The 18297-nt window shown below is 42.8% G+C and overlaps 1 protein-coding gene across 6 annotated transcripts in view; it reads left to right on the forward strand.

The window, feature by feature from the left end:
• Positions 1 to 18297, forward strand: part of CLHC1 (clathrin heavy chain linker domain containing 1) — a 172528-nt gene that overhangs the window by 356 nt on the left and 153875 nt on the right. For 2 of the 6 annotated variants that reach the window (XM_033937453.1, XM_033937448.1), the window contains exons 2-3: positions 36 to 289; positions 14811 to 15033. In XM_033937453.1, the coding sequence (XP_033793344.1) occupies positions 14986 to 15033 (48 nt within the window). In that variant the 5' untranslated portion in view covers positions 36 to 289; positions 14811 to 14985. Of the gene's footprint in view, positions 1 to 35; positions 290 to 10143; positions 10300 to 14810; positions 15034 to 18297 lie in introns of those variants that run through there. The other 4 variants (XM_033937451.1, XM_033937449.1, XM_033937452.1 and 1 more) reach the window with 4 other exon arrangements.

Consider the following 18297-nt stretch of genomic DNA (forward strand, 5'->3'; position numbering starts at 1 on the left):
TATACTCTGCCCAGTGGATCTCACTTTTATTCCAGCAGAAAGAAACTTGCAGGAAGGGGAATCGAACTACGTTTCCCAAAATGCAACCTGCTTCCGATAGGTGGAGAGTCATTTCCTTAGCGACCGCTGTAGTAACCATTAACAATTATTATAAAACCTGCATGCGGAAAAATGTAACAGACTAAAAAAAAAAAAACAACACTGGTACGTAGTTTTGTTTTGGGGTTTTTATTTTTTTACATCCGAAGGTGCTCAAACTAATTGAAATTTCAATCTGTCAGACTATCAGGTAAGTGTGAACGAAGGCGACTAACGTCACTTACTCCGACTATGGAAGGAAATGCAGGGAGGGGGTCGTTCAAAAAATTTAAGTAGTTGCATTTACAAAAGATACATAAACAGAAAGATAACAATGAACGTATACACATGTTGACTGCTTTTCGGATTCTTCATTATTTGTAATGAATAATAATAAAACAGAAGATGATATCCTTATTGTAAGCTCTTCCAAGCAGGGACTGTCTGTAAATATCAAAATGTACAGCACTGCGTACTCTTATCAGCACTATATGTATTGAGGAGTAGTAATACCCTTTTTATTAGACTAACAATACATGCTAAATTATCTCTTGGACAATAACTATTTTTCCCTGTGTATGGGACATAGCTCTTACTTCTTTGTTGAAAGGCGCTGACTTGAATCCAACTGTCCCGTCGAATTACCTTCCGATAGCTAACATTCAAATATTAACAAAGATGATCAAGACCATTATTTCCAAAGAACTTTCCAACTATATAGATACATTTTCTATCCTTTTACTATCTCAGCATGGCTTTTGTCCCAATTTCAGCACTGAAACTCTATTAGTATCACTGATTTCTAAGATTTAAAGTTTACTATCTCTGAACCGATATGCCATCTTATTACAATTCGACCTTTCTGCGGCTCTTGATGTTAACCATGATATCCTGATTCAATTACTCTCTGATATAGGACTAGAGGAAAAAGTTCTAAAATGTTTTATAGGTTTTCTTACATTACACTCGTATGAGGTAAACTTTGAGGGTAAGAACATAAGAATTGCCACTGCTGGGTAAGACAAGTGGTCCATCGTGCCCAGCAGACCGCTCACGCGGTGGCCCTTAGGTCAAAGACCAGTGCCTTACTTGCATATGTTCTGTTCCAGTAGCAACTTATCCAACCTTGTCTTGAATCCCTGAAGGGTGCTTTCCTCTACAACAGCCTCCGGAAGAGCGTTCCAGATTTCTACCACTCTCTGGGTGAAGAAGAACTTCCTTATGTTTGTACGGAATCTTTTCCCTTCCAACTTTAGCGAGTGCCCTCTCGTTCTCTTTCCCTTGGAGAGGGTGAACAGTAGTGCTGCCGATTCACGATTCGAATCGAGTCACCGATTCATTTCGGGTGAATCAGTTCGAATCGATTCAAAACCAAAAAAAAAATCAGCCTCCCGATTCGTTGACTGACCCTCCCCCCTCACCCCCTAAAGCAGGATTGGCAGTGCTGCCTCTTGCTGGCCGGCCACTGCCGTTCCTGCTTTAGAGGGCGAGGGGAGAGGGTCATTTGGAAAGTGCTGCGGTGTTTGGCTTCCCCCCTGGCCTCCCGCGCATCCCTTTACCTAATTCTAGCAGGGAGCAGCCTGCAGAAAGGATCGCAGGTACTTTAGCGATCCTTGCAGGTTGCCATAGGCCTCAGGAGCTGTCTTCCCTGCTCTGATGTCAGATGAGGGGCGGGACTGCAGCAGAGTGACGACAGCTCCTGAGGCCTATGGCAACCTGCAAGGATCACTAAAGTATCCACGATCCTTTCTGCAGGCTGCTCCCTGCTGGAATTAAGTAAAGGGATGTTTGGGCGGTCAGGGAGGAACACGCATGCCTTCTGGGGGGACGACAGGCCTTAGGGGGAGGTGCAGTCCTTCGGGGGGGGACAGGCCTTCAGGGGTGGGGTGCAGGCCTTCAGGTGTGGTGGTACAGGCTTCCAGGGGGGTGCAGTCGTTCAGGGGGGGACAGACCTTCAGGGAAGAAGGGCCCTGGTGTAGAAGTACACAGAGGGAGGGAGGGAAGGGGGGTTCAAAGAGACGTGCATATGCCGGACTTTAGGGGAGAAGAAATAATGGGTCTAAAAACAGAGGAGAGGGAGAGAGATGGTGGACAATGGGATTTAGGGAGGGAAAGAACAGAAAGGGAGAGAAGTTGGACACAAGGGATGGTATGGGGGGGATAGAGATACTGGATAAGAGGGTAGTTGGGAAAAGAAAGGGAAATATGGTGGACCCTGGGGTGGTGAGAAAGGAGGGAGAGATGCTGGATGAAAGGGTAGTTGAGAAAAGGTGGATCTGTGGATGGAGATGAAAAAAAGGAAAGATGCCAGACCTCCGGGGGAGAGAAGGGAAATGGAAGGGGAGGACAGAGATAGAAGATGGATGGTTAGCACGGAGAAAGAAGAAAGAAGGAGACCCTGGCAAGCAAGTTATCAGAAGACAACCAGAGCCGGGGACCAACAAGATTTGAATAATGACCAGACAACAAAAGGTAGAAAAAATAATTTTATTTTCTGTTCTGTGATTACAATATGTCAGATTTGAAATGTGTATCCTGCCAGAGCTGGTGTTAGATCGCAAATGTGAGCTAGGATTTAACAGAGAGAGGAAAAGTCTTTTTTGTTTGTTTATTTTGTTTACACCACAGCACCAGTATGGTTAGGAGAAGGCAAAGGGGGTGAAGAGGCTATAAAATAAACCCACCAGGATGTTTGAAAAAAACACCCAATTGGGCAGGAAAATCGAATCAAATTTTTTTTCCTGAATCGGGCAGCACTAATAAACAGTCTCTCTTTCTTTACTAAGTCAATTCCTTTCAATATCTTGAATGTTTTGATCATGACCCCTCTCAGTCTTCTCTTCTCAAGAGAGAAGAAGCCCAGTTTCTCTAGCCTCTCATACAACATCTACTGCATAGACACCAGATTGTGGGGTCTCACAGGGCTCTTTGTTGTCTCTGATTTCAATATTTACATAACCACATTAAAAAATTATAAAGTAAGCTCTATCAAGATGATGTTCACTTACGCTGACAACATTTTTATCTTGTTAGAAGTTGATCCTAATCTGAGTAACTTCAAAGTCACCGAATCACTACTGACCTCCTTAATCTCAAAGGTCCAACTACTCCACTCTCGAAATAAGTTTGCCGTCCTCCTTCAATTCGACCTTTCCGCTGCTTTTGACGTTGTTCACCATGACATCTTAGTCTACCAACTCTCCGAGATAGGCATCAACTCCACAGTCCTAGACTGGTTCTCAAAATTCTTATGTTCTCGTTCTTACACCGTCAACATGAATGGCACCTCATCCGCCCCTGGAAACCAACGTGTGGAGTCCCGCAAGGCTCTCCTCTTTCTCCTATTCTGTTTAACATCTATATGTCCTCCCTTAAACTCCCAATATAAATGACTGGGTTAGGTCAAAAAAGCCTAGTTCCAAAAAACGGAATCACAAATAAACAGATAGAGGAACCAGTTCAAAAAATACTTTCCACTTTCAACGGTGCTCAGAATCCAAGATGGAATGTAAGAACTCAGAGTGGGGGATTAACCCCTACCAGAACTCTTGTGGTATCTATCATTGCACCATGACTGCTGTGAAAAGTTGTTTTGAAACATTGAATAAAATAAGTGATACTTTGTAACTTGCACACTTTCAAATTGCTTATAATGTATGAATGGTTCAAAGGTTAAGTAACTTAGCTGAAGATTGCTGCTAGCGTTAGTTTGGCTGGGTCCTGACGCGTTTCGCCTTACTGGCTTCCTCAGAGAACCCGCATACAATCTTGCATATTGTTATTTATCCTAAGAAAGACAGAAAAGTATGGTACATGTAAAAATGGATGTAAAAAAACTCAAATTCATACCAAACTCTCGGCGCAGGAGGCAATGTACCTGGTTTGAAATCAGTCAAATTTTCTTTTCCTGTCACATGAGCGCTCAGCTGAGCACCCAATATTTATGCTTGAGAAGAGATGTCAATCAACTAGTGGAGAAACGCCCACCACTCCACTTCTTTATTCAGTCCCAAAGGAGTCACTGTCTGCCAGTGAAAGATCCAGCTCTGTTCATGCTTCCAAAGCCCCTTAAACTCCTCCATCTATCCCCTCTAGAAACAATTTACACTTATGCTGACGATATCCTAGTCCTCCTCGAGACCGACCCAAACCTTACCAACCTCTCGGAGAACATATACTCCTGTATAACGAACCTTCAGTCCTGGGCCCATACTGTCAAAATGAAACTGAACGAGTCCAAAACTAAACTACTTTGGCTCGGCCCTAAACTAGACCAACTTCCCACCTCCATCCCTCTGTCCTCTGGCTCCACTCTGCAGCTGGAGTCCTCGAGCAATGTTCTGGGCATCATCATCGACTCCACTTTGTCTTTCAACGACCACCTCAATTCCTTGGCAAAAAAATGCTTTTTCAGCCTTCACATGCTGAGGAAAGTAAGATCCTATTTCCATCAAAATCACTTTACCATTTTCGTCCAATCTATCATCCTGTCCAGATTGGACTATTGCAACTCAATCTACCTAAGCCTTATCAAGAAAAACCTTCATAGACTTCAGCGGATCCAGAATGCCGCAGCCAAGCTCATCTTCACAAAAAGTAAATTTGACCATGTCTCACCGCTCCTGTCCAAGCTTCACTGGCTTCCGATTATCACCAGGATCCACTTTAAATGCGCCTGTCTAACTTTCAAAATCCTTCACGGCATCCTCCCTCCCTTTATCCCACTTTCCTGGAACTCCTTAAATCTCAATACCACCAGACCCACTCACAAACTAAAACTATCCTTTCCTTCATTAAAAGGTATTTCCCGTGCAGGAAAACTAGGGACCTCCCTCCCCTTCAGATTCACTGAGCTCTGGAACAACCTTACCTCCCCCCTTCAGATCCTGAGCTCTCTCCAACTCTTCCGCAAACATCTGAAAACCTGGCTGTTTTCAAAAATGTAATACTTACCCCATCTTTGGCATCCTAAGCCCCCCAAATATCCTTCTCACTATACCCATTAACCGTCTTTGGAGTTCTTTTCTCTCTCAACTCTTGTAAACTGTGCCGAGCTCAACGATTGTGGAGAGGATGCGGTATATAAACCTAAACTACAGACCGGTGAGTCTCACGTCTATAGTGTGTAAACTCATGGAAACACTCATCAAACGGAACCTTGACATAATCCTGGACGAAGAAAACTTACGAGACCCCCACCAGCACGGGTTCACCCAGGGTAGATCCTGCCAATCTAATCTGATTAGCTTTTTCGACTGGGTTACTAGACAACTGGATGCAGGAGAGTCACTGGACGTGGTATATTTGGACTTCAGTAAAGCATTTGATAGCGTCCCACACAGAAGGCTATTGAACAAATTGAAATCGATAGGATTAGGAAGCACTCTAACTGCATGGGTTGGAGATTGGCTAAACGATAGACTTCAGAGGGTGGTGGTGAACGGTACCCCATCCAAGGCGTCAAGAGTGACCAGTGGGGTGCCGCAGGGCTCGGTTCTGGGCCCAATTCTATTCAATTTATTCATAAGAGATATGACACAAGGACTTAAAGGAAAGGTAGCACTATTCGCTGACGACGCCAAACTTTGCAACATAATAGGCAAAAGCTTATTACCTGATAATATGACACACGATCTACGACTGCTGGAAAGATGGTCAACTACTTGGCAGCTAAGCTTCAATGCTAAAAAATGCAAGGTGATGCACCTGGGAAAGAAAAATCCGCACAAAAATTATGTACTGAATGGTGAGACCTTAGTTGAGACCAAGGCAGAACGCGATCTAGGGTGATTATTAGTGAGGACATGAAGGCTGCCAATCAAGTGGAGAAGGCTTCCTCCAGGGCAAGACAGATGATAGGTTGTATCCGTAGAGGATTTGTCAGCAGGAGACCTGAAGTCATGATGCCGCTGTACAGATCCATGGTGAGGCCTCACTTGGAGTACTGTGTTCAGTTCTGGAGACCACACTACCGTAAGGACATACTGAGGATCGAGTCAGTCCAGCGAATGGCGACCAGGATGGTCCTGGGGCTCAAGGATCTCACGTATGAAGAAAGACTAAAAAAATTGTGGCTGTACTCACTTGAAGAAAGAAGAGAACGGGGAGACATGATTGAAACGTACAAATACATCACGGGACATATCGAGTCAGAAGATAAAATCTTCTGTCTCATGGGACCCTCAACAACCAGAGGGCATCCGCTGAAAATCAGAGGAGGGAAATTTCATAGCGACTCCAGGAAGTACTTTTTCACCGAGAGAGTGGTGGAGAGTTGGAATGGACTCCCACTGCAGGTGATTGAGGCCAGCAGCGTGACTGATTTTAAGAAGAAATGGGATACTCATGTGGGATCTCTAAGGGAATGAACTCTGGGGGGAGGCTAATTGCAATGGGCAGACTTGGTGGGCTATAGCCCTTTTCTGCCGTCATTTTCTATGTTTCTATGTTTCTTAAGGTTTAGTTTAGTTTAGTATTTCTTATAATCATAGTCATTTCAGGTTCAAATGAAGCTCAAAGCAACAAAGACGAAACTATTATGGTTTGGCCCAGAAATTGTAAATTTTCCATCTTCAGTCACGCTTAATTCCGGTGATATTTTGCATACTGAATAATCTTCTAGAGTTTTTGTGGTTGTTTTGGATTCCTCTCTCTCTTTCCAATGTCAGGTAAATCATCTCATCAAAAAATTCTTCAGTCTTCGTACATTGAGAAAAGTTCATCATCTGCTCCATCAAGATCATTTCACAGTGTTGGTTCATACTATCATTTTGGCACAGCTGGATTACTGTAATTCCATTTAAGTGTGATTAAAGGAAATGAAAAACGGCTGCAATTGGTTCAAAAAAAAAAAAAAAGGTTGTTCATGTGTCACCTTTGTTGAGGAAGCTAAATTGGCATCCTTTTCAATTGAGAGTTCAGTTTAAAATTATACATGGACTCTTTGTTCCGTTGATTTCTTTTTCTCTAAACAACATGAGATTTTCAGGCACAAGAACAACTCATATGCACAAGCTCGCTTTTCCGTCTTTAAAAGGAATAAAGGCCGTTAGTAAAATCTCTCTTTTCATATTTGCTAACTGCGATATGGAATGGACTGCCTTCTCATATGAGATCGTTTATCCCTTCAGATCTTTCGTAAAACCTTGAAAACCACTTTGTTCCATAGGTATTGGAATAGAGGGGGGGCACAGGGACCATGGCCTCCCCTAAAATTGCCACTTTTAAATTGCCACTTAATCCCTGGTGGTCCAGAAGTGCAGCGGGCTTTCCAGCTCTTGCTCCGCTGCTCACCCGGTCCATTGCGGCTGCTTTCTTCTGCCACTGAGTGGCAATGAGCGGTAGTGCGCTTTGGCGCTCCTGCTCAGCCCTCAGCGGCTTCTTTGAATGGCTCCCGTAAATTCTCATGAGAATTTACAGGAGCCAATCAAATAAGCTGCTGAGGGCCGAGCAGGAGCACCAAAGTGCGCTCCCGCTCATTGCCACTCAGCGGAAGAAGAAAGCAGCCGCGACCAGGCCAGAGGAGGTAAGATGATGAAGCAGGGTACACAGCGAGCGAGAGTGAGAGGTGCAATCGGACGGATGGGGGAGGGAGCAGAGTCTGACAGAGAGTTGGCTGTCTGGGTGCAGAGTCTGGGGTGGTGGCTGGCTGGCTGGGTGGGTACAGTCTGTTGGGGGGGTGGCTGGCTGGGTGCAGAGTCTGTAAAAACTACTCTATTTGCCAAACATTTTGAAAATTCATTCTTTTGAAATTTTGCTATTATCTTCTATTTATCATTTGTAAATCATTCCCTGTTTATTTAATTGCTGTAAACCGAGTCGAGCCTTCTCAGAATGATGACTCGGTATACAAAGTTAAGCTTTAGTTTAGTTTAAATATACAAATTTTTAAACATACAAATATAAACCAGTACAAACCAAACTGTTGTTACATGACTCTGAAACAAGGCCAACAAAGTGCAAGAAAAAAAAGAGTACTAGGTCCTGGATGCAAAGCAAGAAAAATGTGCAAAGAAATACAATCAACAACCCCTCCAGGCAGTCCAGTCAATATATGGCTTCCACCATAGCAAGAACAGGCCCAATCTATGATGCTTAAAGGCAGTCAATTTGGACATACGAAAAACATAGTCCATTTTATTGACCACTTGTGCTTGCAAATGGAATCGTATCCTGATGCCATGCAGCTGTCAATACCAGATGTGCCGCCGTGACCACTGTCGCAATAATAAGAGAGAACTTGGAAGGGACTCCAGTCAGAGTCAAATTCAAAAGGGCACATCCTAACTCTTTAACCATGATCACTCCACATATATCTGATATAGAGAGCGAACACCATATTACCAAAAGTGCCTCACCTTTGGGCAAGACCACCAAATATGTTCAAATATGCCCCGAACCCCACACTTTCTCCAACACTCATCAGGGATATTAGGATTAATTCTATGAAGTCTGTCAAGTGTATAATACCAGCGGTACAAGACCTTGTACCCATTTTCCACCAGATTACTGGCAATGGATGTCTTAAGTAAGGAGTGCAATATAGACTTCCACTGCGCCGCCGTATAGGTTTGACGCAATAAGGTATTCCAATAGGCAAAGTATTGCACCGGTGGAACTTCATGCAAGATGAGCAACCCATAAAGTCTGGAAATACACCCCCGCCCACTGGAAGCCTCCCACACCTTATCCCAGGCTGAATTAACCAAAAGAAGATTTCGCATAGCCTTTCATTTAAGAAAATCCACCACCTGATTATATTGTAAAAGGTCCGACCCCTTGAGACCAAATTCCTCCTGGATACGAGAAGTTGGGACCAAAGCTCTCTCCATAACAAACTGTCCCAAGGAAACCAACCCTCCTGCCTCCCATACCTTAAATCGATAATCAGATTGACCTGGGAGAAAACCCTCAGCCACCCTCACTGGGGTTTGATGGAATTAGACCCATTCTAGAAACAATTTTTCCCGAAATAACGCCCATAGGCGGAGAAAGACCCCCAACACTGGTGTAGCCCTTTTAGCAATAGCTCAAATCCAGCCCAGGTCAAACCACGGGATATGTTGAATAGAGACATCTCCCAGAAGCCAAGCATCCATTTGTACCCAAGACTTATGAGACTCCTGTTGCCAGGCTAGCAAAAAGCGCACCTGAGCAGCAATATAATAGTAGTAAAAAATCTGGGACAGCCATCCCCCCCCCCCCGGTCTCTCGGCTGAAACAACATATTGCAACTGACTTGCGGAGGCTTTTGCCTCCAAATATAGGAAAAAATAGTACAATGCAGAGATTCAAAGAATGCCTTAGGAAGTAAAATCGGAAAGGCTGTAAAGAGATAAAGAAATTGGGGTAAAACCATCATTTTAATCACATTCACTCTCACTAACTATGAAATGTGGAGCCGCTCCCATCTAGTCAAGTCCTCCCTCAGCTGTTGTAATAAGAGGAGGTAATTGGCATCATATAAAGAGGCTCTGACTAAGCTCTATCCAATGGCAGATACCTTTAATCAGCTTTTTGTTCGCCCAAAGGTGGATTCATTGGTAGTGCAGACTACTAAGTGCACTTCACAGTGAAGATGGTGTGGTGTTGAAGGATGGCCAAGACCACAGAGTCAGTTTTGTGTTCAAAAGGCTTTTTGATTCCATGGCCTTGGGTTTGAAAGTCGCCGCAGAAGAGATTTGTAGAGCTGTCACTTGGCCCTTCTTACATACCTTTCTTTAAATCCACACTCTATTCCTGAAGCCCATCCTGGGAGTTGCTGATTCGCTGATTGCCTCAATAAGATCCGGTTAATTTGACTTCTGAATCTTTGGCCAGCCTTTCCACAATTAACATCTGCAAATATTTACTCCAAGGGATCTCTCGCTGATGTGCTCCACATTGTTAGTGCAGGCTGAGTCTTCTTTGTTTTTTCAGGTTTATTATGTTTGCAAAACCTGTTTGATTGTTAATTGTTGCTATGTAGTTTATCAATATAAGCAGATTAAACTTGTTTCTTGGGGAGCTTCCCTGTACCCCTCTCTTTTCCATTTTCTCTACAGGAATGAATGGCTGTCTGCTTTGTTACACACTGAAAGTTGGAGGTCAGCCTGGAGGTAAGAGAGGAGGAGCAAAAAGCTATGCTAATGAGGCTTCCTACGAGAAATTTCACAAGATGGGATTGACTACCCTCTTGTTCAGGAATAGAGTGTGGATTTACAAGAAAGAAGATTAGCAAAGGTAAAAACCTATCTCCCTCCTCTACTATGAGCGTCAGACCAGTTTCTGCCACTTTTGGTGCTAAAACCCGCGCTATGCGTTGGTAAAGGAGGGGTCTAATCTTTCCTAATACATTAAAATTTGCATAGATAGAAGGCTATCCTAAGTAATTAATATAAATTATTCCAGCTTCATTTGGGGTCCCATGTGGGGACCGTCCTTCTTTCTTCATTTTGCCTTTTGGCAACATTTGGTTCCAGCCTTTCAGGAACAGAGAAATTTAAGCTTTTATGGTATCAATTCAGGCTGGCCTGGCTTAATTGGGGATTTGGAATTGGAAGCTAACTGAGACTGTGAGAATTACTGGGGTTTGTTTTCTTTTATTTTAAATTTTTCCTGTTGCTTTAATTTTTGTTGGGTTTGTTTAATTTTGTTGTTTTTTCTGCTTTTATTTATTTATTTTTTTAGGATCTTTCTTTGGGGGGGGGTCATATTGAAGTTTGGTAATTTACCCTTCTGTTATGCCTTATTGCCCCCCTTTACTAAACCGCGATAGCGGTTATTAGCACAGGGAGCCGTGCTGAATGCTCTGCGCTGCTTCTGACGCTCATAGGAACTCTATCGTGGTTTAGTAAAAGGGGAGGGGGGTGTATTATCTCTATATATATCTCTGGCATGTGAGTACATATTTCTTTCAAAGGTAAACTATAGTTAGATTATGAGCCCGTTGGAACAGTGAGGGAAATTCAAAGTACCTGATTAGATTTTTGGCCATTTAATTGTTTTGTAAACCGCTTCTAATCCTTTGGGAGATTTAGCGGTATATAAGACACTAAATTAAATTAAATAACAGACTGAATATTGACACTATCCAGATAAATTCCAACACTGACTGCCTTACATGAATATTCAGTTCCAGCCACTATCTAGTTAGTGGTGCTAAATATCCAAATATTTTTTGACTGCTGCAGCTAATGTGTAAAAAATCACTGGCTGTGACAGCTGAATATTGATCCGAACATTTTTCTGCAAATTTTAATGAATAATTATTTAATTGCTGATTTTAATAGAAATTAACGTAATGACAACATGAGTATAGGGGGTACTAAAAGGTTCAGGGACTCTTTCTAGGGCCCACAGATGTTAAATGGGCTAAGATGTAAAATGGGCTAAGCAGCATTTAGGGCCTTTTCTATTAAACTGCGCTAGCAGTTTTTAGCGCAGAGAGCTGCGCTAAATGGCCCATGCTGCTCCTGACGCTCATAGGAACTCTATGAATGTTGGGAGCAGCGCAGGCCATTCAGCACGGCTCCCCACACTAGAAACTGTTAGGGCAGTTTAATAGAAGAGGCCCTTAGTGTGTGCTAAGCTTTAGTAAACGAGATCCTTATTGATTCATTAGGCCTTCAGTTAGTTAGGTGAAGACAATTCCAACGTTGAATATACTCTGACCTGACTAACTTCTCAGCTAGTGATTGTTTTTCTGTCTACTTTCAACAGCCTTGGGCACCTCTAAGCAGCTGTGTAAGATTTTGAAAATGAAGATAATATATTCATAAAAATGAGGGAAAAGCTATAAAAATCTCTAAATGCTTCCAGCTAGCAATTTCAACTGCCAAACATTATTAAGAAATGGAAGATGAAGAGATTGTAGGATCCAAGATGGCCGACGGTCCCGGACGCTGAGCAGCACGCCGGAGATTTTCTGAAAACTTTTCAGAAAGGAAAGAGTTACTTACTCAGAATGCCGAAGAGGAGAGGCCGCAGCGCCGCTGGAGCCTCGCGGCGTTCGGCGGTCCCCTCGTTCGGCAATATTGAAGAGCTCCTGCGTCGGATGCAGGATATCCCGGCAGCGTCGGCACCCCCCCCCCGCTGGAGACGCCTCAGAGAGGCGGAAACGAGGTGATCTCCTTGGGGCTAGAGACTACGCTCAGCCCCGACGCTAGGGCACCTCCCCCACCTCCTCAGGTTACCAGCTCCCCACGAGTGGAGGAGCTCCCGGAAGGAAGCAAGCACCTACCCTCGGAGGCCAGGAAAAACAGAGAGGGGAGCGTGGAGATGGACTCCCTGAGTTTTCAGGTGAGTCCAAGAAGTACAGAGGATTTGGAAACATCAGGGATCATTTCAGCCCAGCAGAAGGATTGCCAGAATCAACTGATAACCGGTGAGACTATTCAAATTCCCAATCTTTTATATGTTATTGAAAAACCCAGAGAAGTAACACTGGACTCAATCTGGGATTTAGTTGCTGACCTAGCCAAGTCTGTTAAGCCCAGCTTTTGCAGCTGGAAAATAAAATTACTCTTCAAGATAAATGATATAAAAAATATAAAAGTTGAAGTTGATGAATCCAAGAACTCAATTCTGAATATACAACAGGAGTTAAAGCATCAAAACAGCTTAATGAAGCAATGGTAAAAGATAACACAAGTTTGCGCAGAAAATTGGAAAATTTGGAGAACTTTTCTCGTAATAATAATCTCCGTTTGAATTAATTTTCCTAAGATAGCCTCTGTGACACCTAGAGATATGATGAAACGTTATATGGTAGAGATTTTGGGTATTCCAGAGGATACATTACCACCACTTACTCAAGTATATTACTTACCAATGAAAACTACTAAATTACCACCTAAACAACAGGAGGATAATCAACCACTTAATGTTTCTGCAATCTTGGAACTTTCGGACAGAGAGCTTAGCATCTCCGGCAACATTGCTTCTCACGGTGGCCCTTGCACCAGATAAAAACTGGTTGCTTAGAATGTACTTTAGGAATAAAATGAAAGAATTTTCTTGGACATAAAATATTAATGTTCCCAGATTTGGCACGGGAAACCCAGAGAAGAAGGCGAGAGTTTCTTTTGATGAAGCCAGGTGTTATATCTCTTGGAGGGACCTTTTTCCTACGACACCCTTGCAAATGTGTAATACAGTACCATATGAAGAAATATGTATTCTTTGAGCCATTCCAGTTGACAGCTTTTCTGGCAGGAACTCGACTGGATTGAAGGGAAATCAAGAGAGGTCCAATTGAATAAATGATATCCTTCCTCAGCTAAGGGACTTTGTTTTCCTAATATTTGATTTGATTTTCGTCAGCATCTGTTAATATGTCCGCCTCATCCATCTTGGATCTAATTTTGAGGACTTGAGCTGAATTTAAGCTAAACATTTATTTTATTTAGTTGATTATTATGTATTTTAACTATGAGTATTATTTTTTCTGCTTTTCTTCAACTTTCTGTACAAGTGGATACTTGATTTATAAAATGTAAAATTTGATAAATATAAAATAAAAAAAAAAAAGAAATGGAAGATACATGGAACTGTTGAAGTCACAAGATCTGTAAGACTAAGAAAAATCTGTAATAGAACTACCTGAAAACTGGTCAGATCTGCAAACACAATCCACAGATCACTGCAAACAACTTGCTAAAAAGTTAAGCTGACACAGTTGTGCACAGGTCCACAGTAAAGCTTTGCTTATATATATTTGCTTATATATGAATGGTCTGCAGGGAAAAGCAGTCAGAAGCAGGGCTGGCCCAAAGGTATCTGACACATAGGCAAATCTTCAAGTTAACCCCCCACTCCATGGTGTCCCACATCTCTCTTCTTCCCTACCCTAACTTCCCTCATTGTTTCAGCATCTCTTTTTCATTATCCCCAGGAAAGAATGATGAAGATTTAAGAATGGTCTTCATTTGAAGGGAAATCACAAATATACAGAACATATAAGGCAATCTAAGAATATTTTGAGCTACAAGAGCCTTGTAAGACAGAGTAAGAAAAAAATTACATCAGTAAGATTGGGAAGACTCTTAGTGGCCTACAAAAAATGTTTGGAGACTGTTGTTTTCACCCAAAGATGTATTACAAAGCACTTAATGAAGTGGCATCCAAACTTTTCCCTTATTCAGTATTTTCTAATTATGAATCTGAAAAAAAAATGTAATTAAAGAGTAATTATGTATTAAAATTGCAATGAAAGATGTGATAATTTAATTTTCATACCATGTAGATATGTGTGTAACTATAAGTTTCAGCTTCAAGTCACTTAGGAATTAATCAAAACATGCAATTTGACCAGAGTTGCCTAAACTGTTACCCACAGCTATAAGTGAAATACTATTATTTAACCAGTTTTTTTACAAATAGTTAAAGGATACTAGGAGAAGTGCATATTCTGAGAATACTTAGACTGGAAGTTATCAATATACTGTATAGAAAAATGTCTAATCAGCTGTAAAAAATTTCAGAAGGAAAACATCATAGATGCACCAATAATTTATTGTGAAGAGGCTTTTGCCAGCTATGCTTCACTTTGCGATATCTTTGTTTTGATGAAGTAATTTAAAAGGTGCTTGAAAGACCCAGGAACCTCTTCCAGCACCACCACTAAAAACACTCTCTTTCATAATAATCTAATATATACTGGAAGACAGAAGAAGAATGAGATTTTTTCATAATTTTTGTCTTAAGTAATCTACACTGTTTTAACAACCCCCCCCCTTTTTTTTTTCTTTTAGGCTTTAACAGCATAAGAAATGAAAGTGTTGCCCATCCATGATGTCTTCCATTACTTCTGGATTAAATAAACATCAAGTTCTTCCTCCTATTTCTAATATTCGTGACAAACAATTTTTTTGACTGCATTCAGAACTATATAGAAACAGAACCCAACGATTGAGTTCTGCTGATGGTATGGATCCTGAGCAGAATTATGTGCTGTATAGAAATATATTTGACAAGGTAACAAATTAATATAGAAAGAAAGACTAATTTAAAGAAGATTTCCTCCCATTTGTGCTCATAAAACATCTTGCATATACATGTTTGCCAGTTAATCATAATGATGCCCAGTAAAACTCCTGTGCTTCTTTGCCTTGCAAAGGGCCAGCAAGCAAGAGAAGAAGAATGCTTTATTTGGCATTCACCTTTCCATGTTGAGTTGCCTGAAAAGGATAGCCAAGAGATGGCATGAGAACCTGGATCTCCTTGACTCAGGATATTGTGGTGTGAAGGGTATCAGGCTGTCCAGGACCTCATTGGAAGTATCAAGAGGCATAGAGACCTCATTGAATGGATTTGAATCTGGAGGGGCTTATATCTTGATTTTGGAGTTGGTTGTGGGAAGATAGTAGGGAGAGAGTTCCACTAAGAGGCAGATGTAATAAAGCACAGGAGATTTAACAGTTCAGAGCAGAAAGAATTGTGTAAGCATCAAAACCAGAACACTGTTCATTTAAATCCAGTGGTTATGAAGTCATTAGCTATTAAACCCTGATGCAGAGAAGTATACAAAAAAACAGGCTTAATGCCTTAGTTTTGTAATGCTGGGGATTTCACACAGGGTCTGAGAAGTAAAAGGCTACCTCACTTTTTTGTGATTGTACCAGTTTCTTTTCTTATGTCAGTTTGACCTACCTGTATCTTTTTCTTGAGTGAAATGGGTGGATATTCTAGTGAATAAAACAACCCAAAAAAAATAGGCAGGATTAATGGGAGGTGCTGTAGCTATGAAATTTGATGGGCAGAAATTTTACATATCATACCAATGATATTTATGCATGGAATATAAATTTGGCCTTTCCAGGTATGCACATCTAATACATATAAACTTAGTATTCACAATATTGTGGTATATGTGAATTCGGTGCTTAGACATATAAGAATACACCAATATTTTGGATGCCTGGAGGGCATTTATATGACACATAAGCTGTAAAGGAAAATAGGCCTTTCCTTTATGGAATTACTGTCATGATAGGTAGATTATGCACATATACTGTATTTTTCGCTCCATAAGATGCACCCTAGATTTTAGAGGAGGAAAACAAGGAAAAAACCCCATTCTGAACCAAATTCTCCCTGCCAGGCTCTGCACCCAACCCCACACTCCTTGCCAGGCTAATCTAATCTAATCTAATCTAAATCTTGGGTTTATATACCGCATCATCTCCGCAGATGGAGCTCGACACGGTTTACATGGTTAGGGAAGGACGGAACTCCAGTGGAATTATATAAGTATGAGAGAAGAGAGGTTGGTGTGAGAGTGCCAGGAGCGGGACGGGGTTACGTTCTGGAGAAGAGCCAGGTCTGCACCCTGTCGCCCCTCCCTGCCAGGCTCTGTACCCTGTCCTCCCTCTTGTGGTCTAGTGGTAGGCCGGGACAGGGCAGTGCCTAGTGGCAGGGCAGGCAGGGAAGTCTTTCTGTTTCCTGCCTCAGCTTTGGATAAATGCACCTCTCTAAGATCTTTACATATATATCCTCTTTTAAAATTTTTTTTTTAAGTAATTCTCATGTCCAGCACAAGGTCTCTTGCCTCAGCTGTATATTTTGTTTATAAATTTAAATTAGTGATTAATTTACTGCAATTCAGGAAGCCTCCTGATTAATTTTAATTCTTGAAGGAGGTCCCCCCTTCCCCGGTACCTTTCTGCAGGACCCTTCCTCCCTGTACCTTTCTAAGAATCCCCCCCGGTACCTTTCTGCATGGACCCTCCCCCTGGTACCTTCCTACAGGTCCCCCCCCGTACCTTTCTGCAGGTACCCTCCCCCAGTACCTTGATGCATAATCCTGGTGGTCCAATGCTGCATCAGCAGCCTCCCCTACTGAGACAGCCGCCCAAGTCCCCATCTGCTGTGGCAGTGAGAGGCAGGCGCGAGCCCTGACCGCACCTGCCTGGTCTCATGCCAACTGCCCGAATGGTGTCAGTTCGGTCCAGCGCTGCATCGGCAGGCTCCCCATCTGCGCCGGAAGTGAAAGGCAGACGCCAAGCCCCGAGCACGCCTGCCTGGTCCCGTGTCGCTGCTCGAATGGTGCCCCGTGAGTCTCGCAAGAACCAACAGCACCATTTAGGGCGTGGGACCAGGCAGGCGCGCTCGGTGCTCGCGTCTGACTTTCACTTCCGCGGCAGATGGGAGAGCCTGACGATGCAGCGCTGGGCCGAGCTGACACCATTCGGGCAGCGGCACAGGACCAGGCAGGCGCGTTCGGGGCTCGCACCTGCCTGGCAGATGGGAACTTGGGTGGCCGTCCAGCAGGGGACCTGCCGATGCAGCGCTGGACCGCTAGGATTACATCAAGGCACTGGGGATGGGAGCATGTGGTATTCACTGCATAAGACGTACCCTTATTTCCACCCCCTTTTTGGGGTGGAAAAAGTGCATCTTATGGAGCGAAAAATACGGTAATTTAGAGCTGATGTAAATGCTCACGCCTAAATTCTAGAGTATGTGTGTAACTATAAATTACACATATAAGTGTGAGATCCAATTCACATTCTGCACATTATCCTGTGCATTATCCTGCTCAAACTCCGCCTATGTGTACACCCACCTATCATATAAACTATGGGGCTTATAATCAAAAAGCTAAAATGTCCAAAAAAACTGCCTAAGTCGGCACTTGGACATCCTAATTGCTGGGACGTTCAAATGCCAATAATCAAAACCCTTTTCCTGGGTGCCTACTGAGATGTTTCTCCCACTGTGTGTCCAGAGTACCAGGGGGCATGCTGGGAGGTGTGTTTTAGGTGGGCTTAACTTGGACATCTTGTGGCAATAATCAAATTTTTTCCAAGATGTCCTGGACAGAACTTAGATGTTTGGAGCTAGACCTGCTTTAGAAGTGTCTAAGTGCCACAAAGGTACCCAAAATGACCAGATGACTACTAAATACATTAAGGTATGACCCTCTACACTACCCCACTGCTCACTATCCTCCTCCCACTTCCCAAAAACCTGAATGAAAGAACAGCAGCACTTGGTGTCATAAGTAACCTGGTAGATGGGCTAGTGAACCATAGCGAGGAGGACCCAGGCCCATAAACCACTTTAATCACTATATTTATCCCAGAACAAGCAGGCAGCCTATTCTCACATGTGGGTGACGTAATCCATGGAGCCCAGATGCGGACAGCCTCGCAAGCAGACTTGCTTGAAGAAACTCAGAAGTTTCGAGTCTGCCGCACCGCACATGCGCAAGTACCTTCCCATCCAGCACAGGGCGCG

The sequence above is a fragment of the Geotrypetes seraphini genome, chromosome 3 (assembly GCF_902459505.1).
Source record: "Geotrypetes seraphini chromosome 3, aGeoSer1.1, whole genome shotgun sequence".
Classification (NCBI taxonomy): domain Eukaryota; kingdom Metazoa; phylum Chordata; class Amphibia; order Gymnophiona; family Dermophiidae; genus Geotrypetes; species Geotrypetes seraphini.